This window comes from Chlorocebus sabaeus, chromosome 13 (assembly GCF_047675955.1).
Source record: "Chlorocebus sabaeus isolate Y175 chromosome 13, mChlSab1.0.hap1, whole genome shotgun sequence".
In the NCBI taxonomy this organism is placed as follows: Eukaryota; Metazoa; Chordata; class Mammalia; order Primates; family Cercopithecidae; genus Chlorocebus; species Chlorocebus sabaeus.
In genome coordinates, this window is record NC_132916.1 from 68,848,612 (window position 1) to 68,864,146 (window position 15,535).

At 40.9% G+C, this 15,535-nt stretch overlaps 1 protein-coding gene across 3 annotated transcripts in view; it reads left to right on the plus strand.

The window, feature by feature from the left end:
* Positions 1–12,071, plus strand: part of STX11 (syntaxin 11) — a 41,012-nt gene extending 28,941 nt beyond the window's left edge. For 2 of the 3 annotated variants that reach the window (XM_038000764.2, XM_073022545.1), the window contains one exon: positions 6,773–8,507. In XM_038000764.2, the coding sequence (XP_037856692.1) occupies positions 6,778–7,641 (864 nt within the window). In that variant the 5' untranslated portion in view covers positions 6,773–6,777 and the 3' untranslated portion in view covers positions 7,642–8,507. Of the gene's footprint in view, positions 1–6,772 lie in introns of all 3 variants that reach the window. The other variant, XM_008006769.3, reaches the window with a different exon arrangement.
* The last annotated feature ends 3,464 nt before the right edge of the window (positions 12,072–15,535 follow it).

Consider the following 15,535-nt stretch of genomic DNA (forward strand, 5'->3'; position numbering starts at 1 on the left):
CACAGAAAGGGGCCCTTTCCTAGCTTTCACAAAGATACTGTATAAGCCCTACACAAAGCCTCATTAAGGCACCCTATAGACCAATAGTGGACCTTCTGATTTGTAATAGTCACTTTAATCATACTTTTACAATTGGTATAAAATTAGGACATAGGAGATATGTTATAGAATCTGAAAATCAGAACTTGGGTACCGTGGGGAAGTCCTGTATGGAGTGTATATCTTGGGGACAGGATCTGTTTTGCTTCTGAAATAACTGAATTCCATTTGCAAAGACTCTCTCTCTTTCTTTCTCTTTCTGTTTCTCTCTCTTTCTCTGTGTGTGTGTGAGACAGAGAGAGAGAGAGAGATGTGTGCGTGTTTCTGTATCTATAAGCTGATCCCCATAATAAGCTTCACAAGGTTTGCTGTGTGCCTTGAGCTGGTCTATATTGCGTATTCCCATATCTGAAAATTTCTCACTACTTGTAAAACCATTTTAACATCTTGCTGTGAAACGGGAAAAGGTTTGTTTCCTGGTTTTGGCAAAATTTGCTGAATGCATATGTTAGTCTTTTGGGGCTGCCTAATAAAGTTTCCCCTTTATGATCGGAGAGATACCATATATTTCATTTATAAATGGTTCCCTTAGAGGCATGTTGGGAACAATGACTTTCACAGTTGTTCTTTGTAGCATCCAGTGTCTTAGTTATTGATGTGTGATATGGTGTGGCTGTGTCTCCACCAAATCTCAACTTGAATCGTATCTCCCAGAATTCCCATGTGTTATGGGAGGGACCCAGGGAAAGGTAATTGAATCACGGGGGTTGGTCTTCCCTGTGCTATTCTCGTGATAGTGAATAAGTCTCATGAGATCTGATGGGTTTATCAGGGGTTTCTGCTTTTGCTCCTTCTTCATTTTCTCTTGCCACCACCATGTCAGAAGTGCCTTTCACCTCCCACTGTGACTCTGGGGCCTCCCCAGCCATGTGGAACTATAAGTCCAATTAAACCTCTTTTCTTCCCAGTCTTGGGTATGTCTTTATCAGCAGTGTGAAAACAGACTAATACAATGTGGTTGTCATCTGCACTCTTTGGTCTTCTGAGGTAGGCAGAAACCTGCTTTCTGAATTGTTCCTTCCTGATATGACAGAAAATTTTAAGATTCTATGTGCCAAATATAGTAGGCTCTTCAAAGCAGGATCTAGGTCTCAATGGCTAGAACATTTAACTAATAGAGTATCACCATCCTTCCTTGTTCCGTGTGAATGCTATCAGAGAATTTATTCATGTACCTGAGGGTGCCTCATCATAGTAAGCTCAGTTTTCTATTTTATTCATACTCTCCTGTAGTCAATGCCTGCAACAATTATAATTTTCCATCATAAAATGAAGGGATCAGAATAAATTATTTCAAATGTTCTTGATTCCTTTTCCTTTTGAGCTTCAGAGATTGTTTTTATGAGAATGAGTTTTCAGCTGCCTTTCTTATTTAGCCTCCATACCAGGGAGCCAGAAGGCAGTGCTTATGAAAGCTATCATCTTTCCAGTGGGGGAGAGAGGCCAGTAGCTACCCCTTTTCCTTCCCTATCAGTTTTTTGCTCATCGAGACTGCCCCCAAGCTATAGGAATTATTATAAGTTCTCCAGAATTGCATGATAATTATGAATAAAAAGCTGACATGGGTCAGGTGCAGTGGCTTATGCCTGTAATACCAGAACTTTGGGAGGCCGAGGCAGGTGGATCACCTGAGATCAAGAGTTTGAGACCAGCTTAGCCAGCATGGTGAAACCCCGTCTCTATTAAAAGTACAAAACTTAGCTGGGCATGGTAGTGCATGCCTGTAATCAAAGCTACACAGGAGGCTAAGGCAGAAGAATCACTTGAACCCGGGAGGTGGAGGTTGCAGTGAGCCGAGATTGTACCACTGCACTCCAGCCTGGGCAACACAGCAAGATCACCTCAAAAAAAAAAAAAAAAAAAAAAAAAAAGAAAAAGAAAAAGCTGACATGATAGGTGGGTATCTATGGAATGGGTCACAAATTTGGGTATGCATTACAATCAGCTGGAGATCATCCCAGGCCTACCAAATCAGAAACTCTAGGTGCCCAGGCATCTGTAATCTTTGAAGCTCTCCAGATGATTCTGTCACCTCCTGCAGACTGAGAACCACTGAGCTGCCATCATCTCTTTGTTCCTTTGTTTTCTCTTACACAAAACTTTATTGCTCAATGAAAAAAGGCTTAAGCAATTCCCCCTTCCTTCCTTATTGGATCTAGTTTTCAGTACAGATTATATGCATGCCTGAAAAGAAAATTAGAAAGCAGAAGCAGATTTTTGGTAGTTGGTTATCAATTTTCTTTTGAATCCTTTACCTCCATGCAAATCGAAGCAGGACTTATTTTTTAGCAACTTAATTAATGCAATTTACCAAAGTTTATTACACTATCCTTTATTATAATAGGACAGGAAGGTCGGTGGAATTGTCTTATTTTTCTTTCTCATTTACCATAGTTTTCTTTCTAGGAATTCATAGTACAGAATCAAGCTATGGGATATATAGGTTATTTTGATGCTCTATTTGTGCCCACTTCTATATTTTTGTAAAACTTCAGCAATGTATACACTTTTAACCTTTTAGGAGACATTCTTAGGAATAGCAGTCTCTTCATTGACTCTCTGTTGTACTTTTCCTAATGTTTGCTCCCTGGTGACCAGAAGACCTTCTGTGTCAGTGCAGGCAACTCATCTGAGGCTGGCTGAGCCAAGAAAGGTGGGCAGGAAGGCAAGGTGAAGGTCCCCTTCTCTCCTTCTTGACCACACCTCAATAGAGAATCTTTACATCTCCCGTACCCTTTCTTTTTCTCTTATTAGCACATTATGGACTTGCGCCTTCACACGAGCTTGGGCCCTTACCTGTTTTATAATTTGTTATCTATGAATTTATGGTTGTTCAATCTTGAGAAGGACTGACTGTCCCTGGACATCTTCCAAAACCATTTTCTATATGGTTGAATTGTACTCGACTCTTCATATTGTGATGAGATGATTTCCCCTAATAGCTTTTTAATGGCTCTAGGAGAGCAATATAGAGCACAGGACCTGTCTAGGATGAGCAGGATACCTACAAATGATCCCTAGTGCCCCAGGGCATGGCACAGTCCCTTATCTCTACCTGTTTCCTTTCATTGAAGTGCCTTGTAAGGCTTGGCCAAGATGTAAGGAAGGAAGGCATCTATCACCTATTCTTGCCTTGTTCATCAAAATGCATCCATTCCATCTCATCCACTTGTTGCAAGGTAGACTATATTGGGTACTAACTTAAGCAGATGGGTACAGCTCAACTCTATGCAAACTAGCTAATGTGCTTTCCCCATGTAGCACAAAATGTTAACTTGATTGCAATGCATAGACTAAGTTGCTAAGGAGTTAGTCCTTTAAACAAATAGTGTTTATTGTTTTGTGTGGGTTTTAAAATTATGAAATCTGTATAGACATTATAAAAATTTTGGAAAATACAGAAAAGCAAAAGGAAGCAATTTAAACCATGTATAATTCCACAACTGAAAGAAAACTATAGTTAACATTTTGATGTGTATTTTTCAAGTCTCTGTTTCAGAATGCTGCACATTCTCTTTCTCCATAACTACTTTTTCTGCCTAACAGAGTATAAATGCTTTTCATGCCATTAGATAGCCTTCTAAACTCTGTGACTTATGTAGAAGCCAGGACCTCATTATTGTGCATTCAACTTATTTCTGAATTTCTGTAAAAACAAGGTGGTGATTAAAATATTTAGAGCAATGAGTTTCATACACTTTTGCATTATATCTTTAGAATAAATGCACATGTCAAAACAAATGCACACTTGAAAAGCTTTTGATACATATTACTAAACTCTTCCAGAAAGATTCTATCAATTACCAATTTTTAAAAATAATTAATAGACTTTATTTGCAAAATCATTAAGTTGCAAAAACAAAGACACCACAGGAGTTTTAAATTAGACTTTTTTTTAATCTAGAAGAAAATTTAATTTAATTGCTTAGTTCAGCAGAACCTGAGAGAGGTCTCAGGACCCTGAATGATAATATTGATTATATTATTTTATTTTATTTCATGTTTTTAAGTTCCGGGGTACACGTGCAAGATGTGCAGGTTTGTTACATAGGTAAATATGTACCATGGTGGTTTGCTGCACGGATCATTCCATCACCTAGGTATTAAGCCCAGCAAGCATCAGCTCTTTTCCCTAATGCTCTCCCCTCCCCCGCCCTTCCCCGACAGGCCCCACTATGTGTTATTCTCCTCCCTGTGTCCAGGTGTTCTCATTGTTCAGCTGCCATTTGTAAGTGAGAACATGCAGTGTTTGGTTTTCTGTTCATGCATTACTTTGCTGAAGATAATGGCTTCCAGCTTCATCCATGTCCCTGCAAAGAACATGATCTCATTCCTCTTTATAGCTGTATAGTACAGTCTAACATTGATGGGCATTTGGGTTGGTTCTGTGTCTCTGCTATTGTGAGTAGGGCTGCAGTGAACATTCACATGCATGTGTCTTTATAATAGAATGATTTATATTCCTTTGGGTATATACCCAGTAATGGGATTGCTGGCTCAAATGGTATTTCTGGTTCTAAATCTTTGAGGAATTGCCACACTGTCTTCCACAATGGTTGAACTAATTTACATTCCCACCAACAGTGTTAAAGCATTCCTATTTCTCCACAGCCTCCACCAGCGTCTGTTGTTTCTTGACATTTTAATAGTCACCATTCTGACTGGCATGAGATGGAATTACCAGTATGTTTTAAGAGTTCCCAGAATGCTTACCCATTTGAAATATTATTGTTTTTAAAAAACTCATGCTAACTCTGTGGGCAAAAAAATTCTCAGTAGTTTAATTTGCATTTCCTTGTTTAATACAGAAGTCTTTTTTGACTATATTTTTATACTTTTGCTAAGGATTATTTTGTGCAGTGGTTAAGTGGTGCTGTTCTAAAGCCTGAGTGTTCACTTACTGGTGACCTTGAGCAAATTCCTTGATCTCCCTATGCTCACACCAACTCTGATAATGGCAGTACCTACTCATAGAATCTGTGTGAAGACTAAAGAGGGTATCACATGAAAGATGCCTAGACAATATCAGGCATATATAACATACGTTTATGTTCTCTGTCATTTATATCTTCTCTGAATTGCCCTTTCACTGTCTTGGGGTAAGTAGATTTTTTGGTAGCTTAGAAATATATATATTAAGTATCTTAACCCATTGTCTGTCGTATATTATAATTTCTCCCCAGTTGGTAGTTTGTCTTTCAATTTTGTTCAAAGTGAGGAAACAGTTGAATATCAAGAAATTCAGACCAAGTGAAGGCATAGTTCTGGTCCTGGATCTTTAATCTGCCTGTCAACCATACTGCTAGGAGAATCATCTTCCCCATCATTGAGAACGTCTGGTATTGATTATAGCCACCAGATATCAGAAATGGTGGCACTTTAAGCAGCTTATATTGTTATATTAAAAATCACCATCATAGAATAAAACTTCTGCTTAATTTATGTAAATGATGATCACAGTAGATGAAAGGCCATGGTTAATATTTCACCATTTTCCATTTATCACCAAATCCAACTTGTCAGCATTCCATTAGTGGTGATATAAAATGAATTACTTCAACTTGAAAGAAGCTTTTAATTTGAGACCAAGAACCCTGATAGACTGTGTAACCATTAAGTGTTATTACTTTTCCCCTCTTTGCTGCAAATTGTGTAGTAGAAAAGGAATCTTTCTCATCATGAAGTCTCATGTATAAACTCAAGATATTCCCTATATTAGCATATATACATGCTACTAAAAGTGGAAGTTTTTTACTTCACTGAAAAACAATATGGACATAGAGACTATTACTTTGCCTTATTAAGCAGAGGAATTACCAGAACCATCCTTGTAAAAACATGAACATTCTGCCTGAGCTGCCAATTTGTTTCAAAAAGGTATTAAAAGTGGGCAAACATTGCTGCTACATGATGAATGAATGGGAATGTGTTATATTATTGCTACTAGGCCACATATGATTGGAATTTTCCATATAAAAGCATTTTAAAAAGCAGTGTTATTTACAATGCTTATCATTAGGGAATGATATTGAAAAGAGGAGTCAGGAAACCTCAACTTCTAAATTTTACACTTAGATTTCTGTATTTTGTTGTTGTCATTTTACTTTAAGCATGTTTTACTTTTACAACATCTTTAAGAGAAAAAAAATTAAATCATGATTTGCATGGTAACTATTTTAAGAGTTGTTAGTATGTACAGGAGGGGATGCTTACCAGTGCTGAAATAGACACAAAATAGGCAACATTTAGATGTTGGCCCCAAGGCCTTGTAGATTGTCCTCAATTAAAAATGCTTAAATTTGCAAGTCTCTCTTCTTTTTTCTTTTTTTTTCTGTGTCTGTTTTAATTTGCGATGATTGAAAAACATAAAGCAAGAAAAAGAGATGGTTTCCCAATGCAATCTAAAATGTTAAATTGTTGATTGAGTTCTAGACGGCTATGATACTGAACTGCAGGTGCAGCCTTAAAATGCAACCGTTTCATGTTGTCCAGTCATCTTATTTATTTCCTTGTAAGCAAAATGTCAGAACATTTAGCTCCTTTAGTGCACTTATTTCCCACACCTAGGAATAAAAAATTGGGACTGCTGAGTAAAATGTTTAAGTTTCAATCCCTTGAAGGCAAATACTTGACTCTCAATAGAGAAATTTAACTGAATTATCTCTACTTGCAGGCAAAATGAAAGACCGGCTAGCAGAACTTCTGGACTTATCCAAGCAATATGACCAGCAGTTCCCAGACGGGGACGATGAATTTGACTCGCCCCACGAGGACATCGTGTTCGAGACGGACCACATCCTGGAGTCCCTGTACCGAGACATCCAGGACATCCAGGATGAAAACCAGTTGCTGGTGGCCGATGTGAAGCGGCTGGGAAAGCAGAACGCCCGCTTCCTCACGTCCATGCGGCGCCTCAGCAGCATCAAGCGCGACACCAACTCCATCGCCAAGGCCATCAAGGCCCGGGGCGAGGTCATCCACTGCAAGCTACACGCCATGAAAGAGCTGAGCGAGGCGGCCGAGGCCCAGCACGGCCCGCACTCAGCGGTGGCGCGCATCTCGCGGGCACAGTACAACGCGCTCACCCTCACCTTCCAGCGCGCCATGCACGACTACAACCAGGCCGAGATGAAGCAGCGCGACAACTGCAAGATCCGCATCCAGCGCCAGCTGGAGATCATGGGGAAGGACGTCTCGGGCGACCAGATCGAGGACATGTTCGAGCAGAGCAAGTGGGATATGTTCTCCGAGAACCTGCTGGCCGATGTAAAAGGCGCGCGGGCAGCCCTCAACGAGATCGAGAGCCGCCACCGCGAGCTGCTGCGCCTGGAGAGCCGCATCCGCGACGTGCACGAGCTCTTCTTGCAGATGGCAGTGCTGGTGGAGAAGCAGGCCGACACCCTGAACGTCATCGAGCTCAACGTACAAAAGACGGTCGACTACACCGGCCAGGCCAAGGCGCAGGTGCGGAAGGCCGTGCAGTACAAGAAAAAGAACCCCTGCCGGACCCTCTGCTGCTTCTGCTGTCCCTGCCTCAAGTAGCAGGCCGGCCCGGGCCGCCACCGCCCATCCCAGACCATGGAGCACGCTGGGAAGGACGCACCATCTCTGCCCTGCAGGGAGTTGCCCCAACTCTTTCCGGAACTCAGTCTTTAGAGAAGAAACGCGAAGTTCAAGAATTGCAAACAAGCCCGTGCTTGGAAAGATGGTTAGTTGATGCCGTCCGATGGTTCTTCAGTAAAGATAGATTTCTACAAAGTTGTGCAATGTCATTGTATGTCACCTTGCACTCTTAGCCTCTAGACAGAAGCCAAGTAAGGAACTGACGTTGTATCTAACTGTAGGGTGAATGTCTGAGGCCTGCCTCCTAATAAAGACTCAAGGAAGGAGTCAGTTGTTCATCTGCTAATAGAATGAACTCATGATGGAAACTTCAGTTCGTTTACTTTGCCCTGAAAATTCCCTGGTTCTGTTCCATTCTGAGCGAAATTGGCCTTGGGAAAAACCACGTTCTTCCTTTCCGATTCTTCATCCGGTCTATGCTATGCGATTCCTCCCCAAATATGGATCTTATTTCTGCTCATTTCCCCTACTTATTAAAATCACACCAAACACTTACTATTTTCTTATCTCTTTCACTTTTTAAATATCTTTCACCAGGTTATATTTTGGGATTATTTTTCCAAACATTTTTAAGCACTGAATCGAACAAGCACTCAAATTGAAGTATTAGTCATGTTTTATGTATTTTTCACTGATAAAAATTATTTAACATTTTTGTTTTTACTTGATTACATATGCACATATATTTGTAAATGTAAAATACTAATATTCACTAACGTATGTACATAATGATCAATTGGTTTAACTTCTTGTATGTAAGTATGGTATATAAATTTCAAGAAGAACACTTTTTTGGCTGTTGGTGTTGGTTTGCTTGTTTTGAGTTTGTTTCACTCCAGTTTGCCCCTTCATAGTCCAGTTTGGGTCAAAACTTCATGTTAAACAACTCTGCATTGGTTATAGTGGTAGACATATGACGGTAGAAAATGTATACAGAGCTAGAGACAACTAACATTCTTGGAAATACTGCTTTTGTTTTACTGTGGACCATTCCTTTCATGCATTGAAATGGAGAAATTTAAAGTAAAAGAATTCAGTTTTTCAAGCAAGCTTAATAAACATTACATTATACATATATTTTTATATATCTGTCTTGATCATTTAGTTTACTTTCTCAATTATTGTCAAAGTTTTTCTTTTTCCTTTTTTTTTTTTTTTTTTTTGAGATGGAGTCTCACTCTGTTGCCTCTGGAGTGCAGTGGCGGGACCTCGGCTCACTGCAACCTCTGCCTCCCAGGTTCAAGCGATTCTCCTGACTCAGCCTCCAGAGTAGCTGGGACTACGGGCACATGCCACCATGCCTGGCTAATTCTTTGTGTTTTTAGTAGAGACAGTGTTTCACCATGTTAGCCAGGATGGTTTTGATCTCCTGACCTCGTGATCTGCCTGCATTGGCCTCCCAAAGTGCTGGGATTACAGGCGTGAGCCACAGTTCCTGACCTTTTTTTTTCGCTTTTGAGACAGAGTCTCCCTTTGTCACCCAGGCTGAAGTGCAGTGGCATAATCATGGCTTACTGCAGCCTTAACCTCCCAGGCTCAAGTGATACTCGCACCTCAGCCTGCAAATAGCTGAGACTACAGATATGTGCCACCATGCCTGGCTAATTTTTGTATTTTCTGTAAACACAGGGTTTGCCATGTTGTCCAGGCTGGTCTCAAACTTGCGAGCTTGAGCAACCCGCCCACGTTGGCCTCCCAAAGTGCTGAGACTACAGGCCTGAGCCACTGCTTCTGGCCAAATTTTTTTCTTCTAGCTACTTGAGGCTGCCACATCTGGATGGAACTGAGTGGAGGGGGAAAAGAATGAAAAACTCAAAAGAGTTCCCATGAGGGTGTCTTGCTTTCTCTCCTGAGTTACAATACTTCAGCAAAATCATCAGGCTTTAGAGATATGGTGTAGTCTGCTAACTTTTTAATGCCCTTACCCACATTTACCATGTTTCCTGGCCTTCCTCTATGTCAACTCTTAGCTTTTCCTAATCATTATTTAATACACGAGTGAGTTTAGTAGTGATCATATTTCTCAGGTCCTTCAAAAGGCGGAATTTTAAAAGAAGTAGGAGGAAGAGTATACGAATTCTTTGGCGCTCACTCCCTGACTTGCTTATGGCCAGGACAATCTATCCCCTGTATCTAATTTTAATTTCATGGTTAAATTTGAGAATTGTGGAAACCAAGTTCCACAATGCTATTCTCAGATTTCTTCCCATTTCTTTTTCAGCTAACTCCAGGGATATGTATCACCTTTGACTTAATTCCCTTTCTCTAAGGGAAAGGGGAAAAAGTATTCACATAGCTCCATTGCGATGTTTTTTATAATGGAGGAGAGATATTGTAAATAGAGACTGCCAACCAGTTTCCACACAAAAAAAATTGAGTTCATAAATTTGACTTGTTTGAACCCATAAAGCATTTTCTTTGCTTAGAACCACTATAAAAGTAAGTGAGTTTTCAGGCTCTGTATACGTTTTAATTCCCCACATTTTATATTGGAGAGTTCAGTACAGACTGTACATCACTGCACCAAAAGAATGAGTGAACTGTTGCCTATGGAGAAGGAACACTTCTTCTTCCTGCTGTCTGGGAACCATCTCAGTGTGGCATAATGGTCAAGAGTACAGATTCCAGACCCTGTTTCTTAGATTTAAATCTTGACTCTGCCACATACTAGCTGTCTGACTTAACCTTAGTTTCTCTGTGCTTCAGTTTCTTCATCTGTAAAATGGAGATACTAGTACTTACCTCATAGAGCTGTTGTGAAAAGTAATGACTGAATATGTAAAAGCACGTAGAACAGTGCCTGGCACATGCTAAGTGCTTTGTTCATTATTGTTGTTATTATGTAATTTTCTCTTAGACTGAGAGCACTGTTAGTGACTCAAGTAAATTTATAGTTTTTAAGTTCAGAGGAAAAAGAGCCTTATTTTTTGTTAACAGTCTTAACAAATAATAACATGGAATAAAGAAACCAAGACCCCATCTTCTGTGAATATTAGGGCTTTTTTTTTTTTTCTGACAGTGATAAACCTGTTTTCACTCTGGCATTTCTATTCCCGTGTATATCCAAACATGTCCTGAAGAAGAAATGAGATGTTCCAGCAAAAACACATAAACAGGAAGTAGCTGTTCTGCTCAGCTTGGCAGGTGTTCTTTCCTAATTCTTCCCAAGCTGTGAGTCAGAAAGTCCTCGAAGGAGTTGTAGGAAGTTGTAGAGACTGGGTCACAGACCTAAGGGAAGGGATCATTTGGCTCACCGCACGTCCTGGCATATTCACCAAAGCCCTTCCTGGCTCTGACTGCCATGCCAGGCAGTGGGTGAAATGCTGGCTTTTTCCTTAAGAAAGTGTGTTCTAGTGCCACCAAGAGATGCAGTAGAGCTGGCTTTACCAATCTCATGATGCTTGCTTGGCAACTCTGAAAGCTGACATGGGCCAAGGGCAATTCTGCCAATTTCATACGCTAATATCTTTTAGGGTACAAAATGAAAGAACAAATCACAAAGAACAATAGATCCTTCCCGGGCTGAAGGTAAGAATCTTTTATAGCTATTTTAACATATACAGTGACTACTTTCTACTAGCCAAATATCAAATTCTACAACTCCAACCAAGCCACAGTTAATAGGTGGTGACAACTCCAGAAATGTCATAACTAGGAAAGGTGCTCATCTAGGGTGCATTGGTATCCAGGATGAGTTAGAATTTTTAAAATGTCAGTCATTCAAAAATATTTGAGCTGTGACATCACAGAAGTAATTTTAAGGCCTTTTAAGGGAACAACTTAGAAAGAGAACAGTGCTCTTTTTATATCAATGCCTTTACATTTATTTAAAAATAGTCCCAATGCTTTATACTGAAATGTCATATGCAAATATGTTCAGGCTCTAACATATAAAGTTCTAACATATAAAGTTCAGGAAACTGCTGAAGATTGTGTACAGCTTAAAAATAATAAAATAGGGTAACTATAGTGTTGATTTTATGTATAAATGCTATCATACTATATTTTGCCATCAGACATATTTCTACTCTTTTCTTTGAAATATGCAAAGTTTCTCCAACAGCAGCATGCAACTCATTCATTTGTAATCAAGATGGTAGTTTGAAACATCCAATTGTAATCAGAGCAACAGTTGACTTACTTTTGATAGCAGAATTGAAAATCATTGCAAGTAATAAAATGGGGCTATTAGAAATGGAAAATGAATAGGATCTACAATGTAACTTCATCATATAAATGATGAGTGTCTTTATTATCAACACGTGTTATTAAGAATGGGCAAGATGTCCTTATATACTAGAAGCTTTTGTAAAGTCATGTATCTATTGGTAATAAAGATTTTCTGAACTGATGTTCTGAGTGAGACTACAAAGGATGCTTTAAAACCAGTGATATCTGGATGGGCATGGTGGCTCGCACCTATACTCCCAGCACTGTGGGAGGCCAAAGTGGGCAGATGACTTGAGGCCAAGAGTTCAAGACCAGCCTGGCCAACATGGTGAAACCCCTTCTCTACTAAAAATATAAAAATTAGCTGGGCTTGGTGGTGCATGCCTGTAATCCCAGCTACCCTGGAGGTTGAGGCATGAGGATCACTTGAACCAAGGAGGCAGAGGTTGCAGTGAGCTGAGATCGTACCACTGCACTCTAGCGTGGGCAACAGAGTGAGAGCCTGTCTCATAAAACAAGCAAACAACAACAACAAAACCGGTGATGTCCTGCATAATGAGGATTGAGAGACAAGTCCCCAACATTATATTTTTAAATTCCTGATGTTTCTTTTTAAGTTCTATTTTATATTCTATTTGAAGCATCCATAGATACTTCTTGGACCTCTTCTATTTTTCTTAATCTATATTTCTACATTTTCATGGTCCTATAGGCAACTCTTTAGACATATCCACCCTTCTGTATCTCAGCATGCCATAATGTTTGATAGAGGGTAAAAATAACAGAGTATACACACACACACACACACTCTCACACAGAATCTACCATTGTCCCCATTCCCTGCTCCTTCTGTCTACCTTAACTTGCAAATGGCAGCATCAATCAACTGCCACCTGCCCAGGTCAGACAATTATCCTCTCTTACTTCCATTACTTCAGCAGCTTTTAATTGGCCTCTGGCCTCTAGTCTTATCTGCTCCAGTCTAATCTCTGTACGATGTTGTAGTACAGTCACAGTGCCTTTTTGTTGTTGTTGTCATTATGTTGCTGTTTTTAATTGCAGCTCCCTTCCTCAATGTTGGGAATTATAATTTGACATGAGATTTGGGTGGGTACACACAAAAACTGCTCATCCTTCCAGCCCCTGGCAACCACCATTCTACTTTCTATCTCTATGAGCTTGAATACTCTAGATACTGCATAGAAGTAGAATAATACAGTATTTGTCCTGTTGTGTCTGGCTTATTTCACTTAGCATTATGTCCTCAAACTTCATCCATCTTGTAGCACGTGTCAGATTTTAAAGCTCAATAATGTGCCATTGTAATATAGAGCACATTTGGTTTAGTCATTCACCTGTCAATGGACACAGGTTGCTCCCACCTTTTGGTGGCTGTGAATAGAGCCGTTCATCTGCTTAAAACTCTGTAATGGGCCGGGCGCGGTGGCTCACGCCTGAATTCCAGCTACTCTGGGAGGCCGAGGGGGGAGCGGATCAGGAGATCAGGAGATCGAGACCATCCTGGCTAACACAGTGAAACCCTGTCTCTACTAAAAATACAAAAAATTGGCGGGCGCCTGTAGTTCCGGCTACTCGGGAGGCTGAGGCAGGAGAATGGCGTGAACCCAGGAGGCGGAGCTTGCAGTGAGCCAAGATGGCGCCACTGCACTCCAGCCTGGGCGACAGAGCAAGACTCCGTCTCAAACAAACAAACAAACAAACAAACAAAAAACAACAAACACTCTACAGTGGCTGCCAATTGCTGTTGGGATAAAATCCCATCTCCTTAATGAGGTTCTTCCAGGCCCTGCAGGAGCCAGGCCCCGCTTACTTTCAGCTTCATCCCCGACAGGTTTCATTTCCTTCCTTCCCTCCTTCCTTCCTTCCTTCCTTCCTTCCTTCCTTCCTTCCTTCCTTCCTTCCTTCCTTTCTTCCTTCCTTCCTTCCTTCCCTCCCTCCCTCCCTCCCTCCTCTTTCTTTTTCTTTGCTTCTTTCTTTCTCTTCTTTCTTTCTCTTTCTTTCTCTTTCTTTCTCTTTCTTTCTTTCTTTTTCTTTCTTTCTTTCTTTCTTTCTTTCTTTCTTTCTTTCTTTCTTTCTTTCTTTCTTTCTTTCTTTCTTTCTTTCTTCTTTCTTTCTTTTCTTCTCTTCCTCTCTCTCTCTCTCTCTCTCGCCCCCCTCCCCCCCTCTTTTAGAGACAGGATCTTGCCTAGGCTGGAGTGCAGTGGCACAATTATAGCTCGCTGCAGCCTCAAATTCCCAAGTTCAAGTGATCCTCTCACCTCAGCCTCCTGAGTAGCTGGGACCACAGGCACGGGACAGGACCCTGGCTATTTCAGAGCACTGCACCTACCCGCTCAGTTACACTGTTTTGTAGGAGCTCCTTGAAGTGCATATTTAAGGACTGCATCACCCCCATCTTCATGGTGCTATGTGTGCTTCTGCTACTAAACTGCTTTTTTATTTTTAAGGACAACCAATAGCATCTTACTTGTTTTGGGATCTTAGCACTTAGTACCTTTTATAGGCATTTGGGTATTTGCATTCTGCATGCAGAAACAGAGATATTCAGAATTTGTTTTCTGCTATGAGTGGCTTTTTGTATACCTTTTTGAAGATGCTTATTTTACAGCATAAAGCATGGTATCTAGTTTCTCCTCCCAGAGATCTGTGTTGGGGTGCTAAGGCCAGGATGGGATTGGCGGGGGGCAGTGTCCTGAGAACAGGGGTGAGACTTGGTGAGAGGAGGGGACATGAGATTGGAGAAAGACTGCTTGGGAAGAAGTAGATCATGCAGGAGAATGGTCACTCTGAAAAGCTGAGTGGAAAGAGAATGAAGTTCTGAGTCACGGGCACCAAAGCCAGCAGAACTGGGAGCAAACAGAGCCTGGGATTGGGCACTGTGTGGCAGAGCCTGGAAGAAATAGATTAGTCAAGGTACAGACTCAAGTTGGATGCAAAGATAGTTGTAAAACTAAGTTTTATCTGCAATTGATTTTCTTTTTCTTTTTATTCTTCCAAACATGTAAAACAAAGTTTTTTTTTTTTTTTAAATTTTGGACAAAATGTGTTGGCTTGAGTTTTAGCTGGACATATTTTCATCTAACATGGCATCTAGTAGGGTAATTTGTACAAAGTACTTAGTTCCCTGCTCCTAATCATACAGGGCTGTGTGGCAGCTTTGGGCTTCAGTCCTGAAATGCCCTCAGCCACTGCAATCCCCCTGGTATGATAATGGCCTGAGATGCCTCAGTCCATGCCTCTGAATATGTCAGGGAACCCCACCACCTCTTACCCCACACGCATCCAGAGTGCTTATGAATCCATAATACTTACTCAATATAAAAATGTCTAACAGGCTGTAGGTTGTGCAGAATAGTAACAGCAAGGGTCTTCTTTTCCTGCAAGAGTTAAAGACCAAGGAGAGAATGGAGGACCCAAAATTGTCCTTGCTTGGAGCTGCAAGTTCTCTCCTTGCTGAAGCCGACCCTGCACGTCAACTGCCTGAAGTGCCTCACAGCCACCAGCAGCTGGGGCCCCAACTCTTTGAAAACATGGATTTGGGCCAGGTGTGGTAGCTCATGCCTGTAATCCCAGCACTTTGGAAGGCCAAGGAGGGAGGATCACCTGCGGGCAGGTGTTTGAG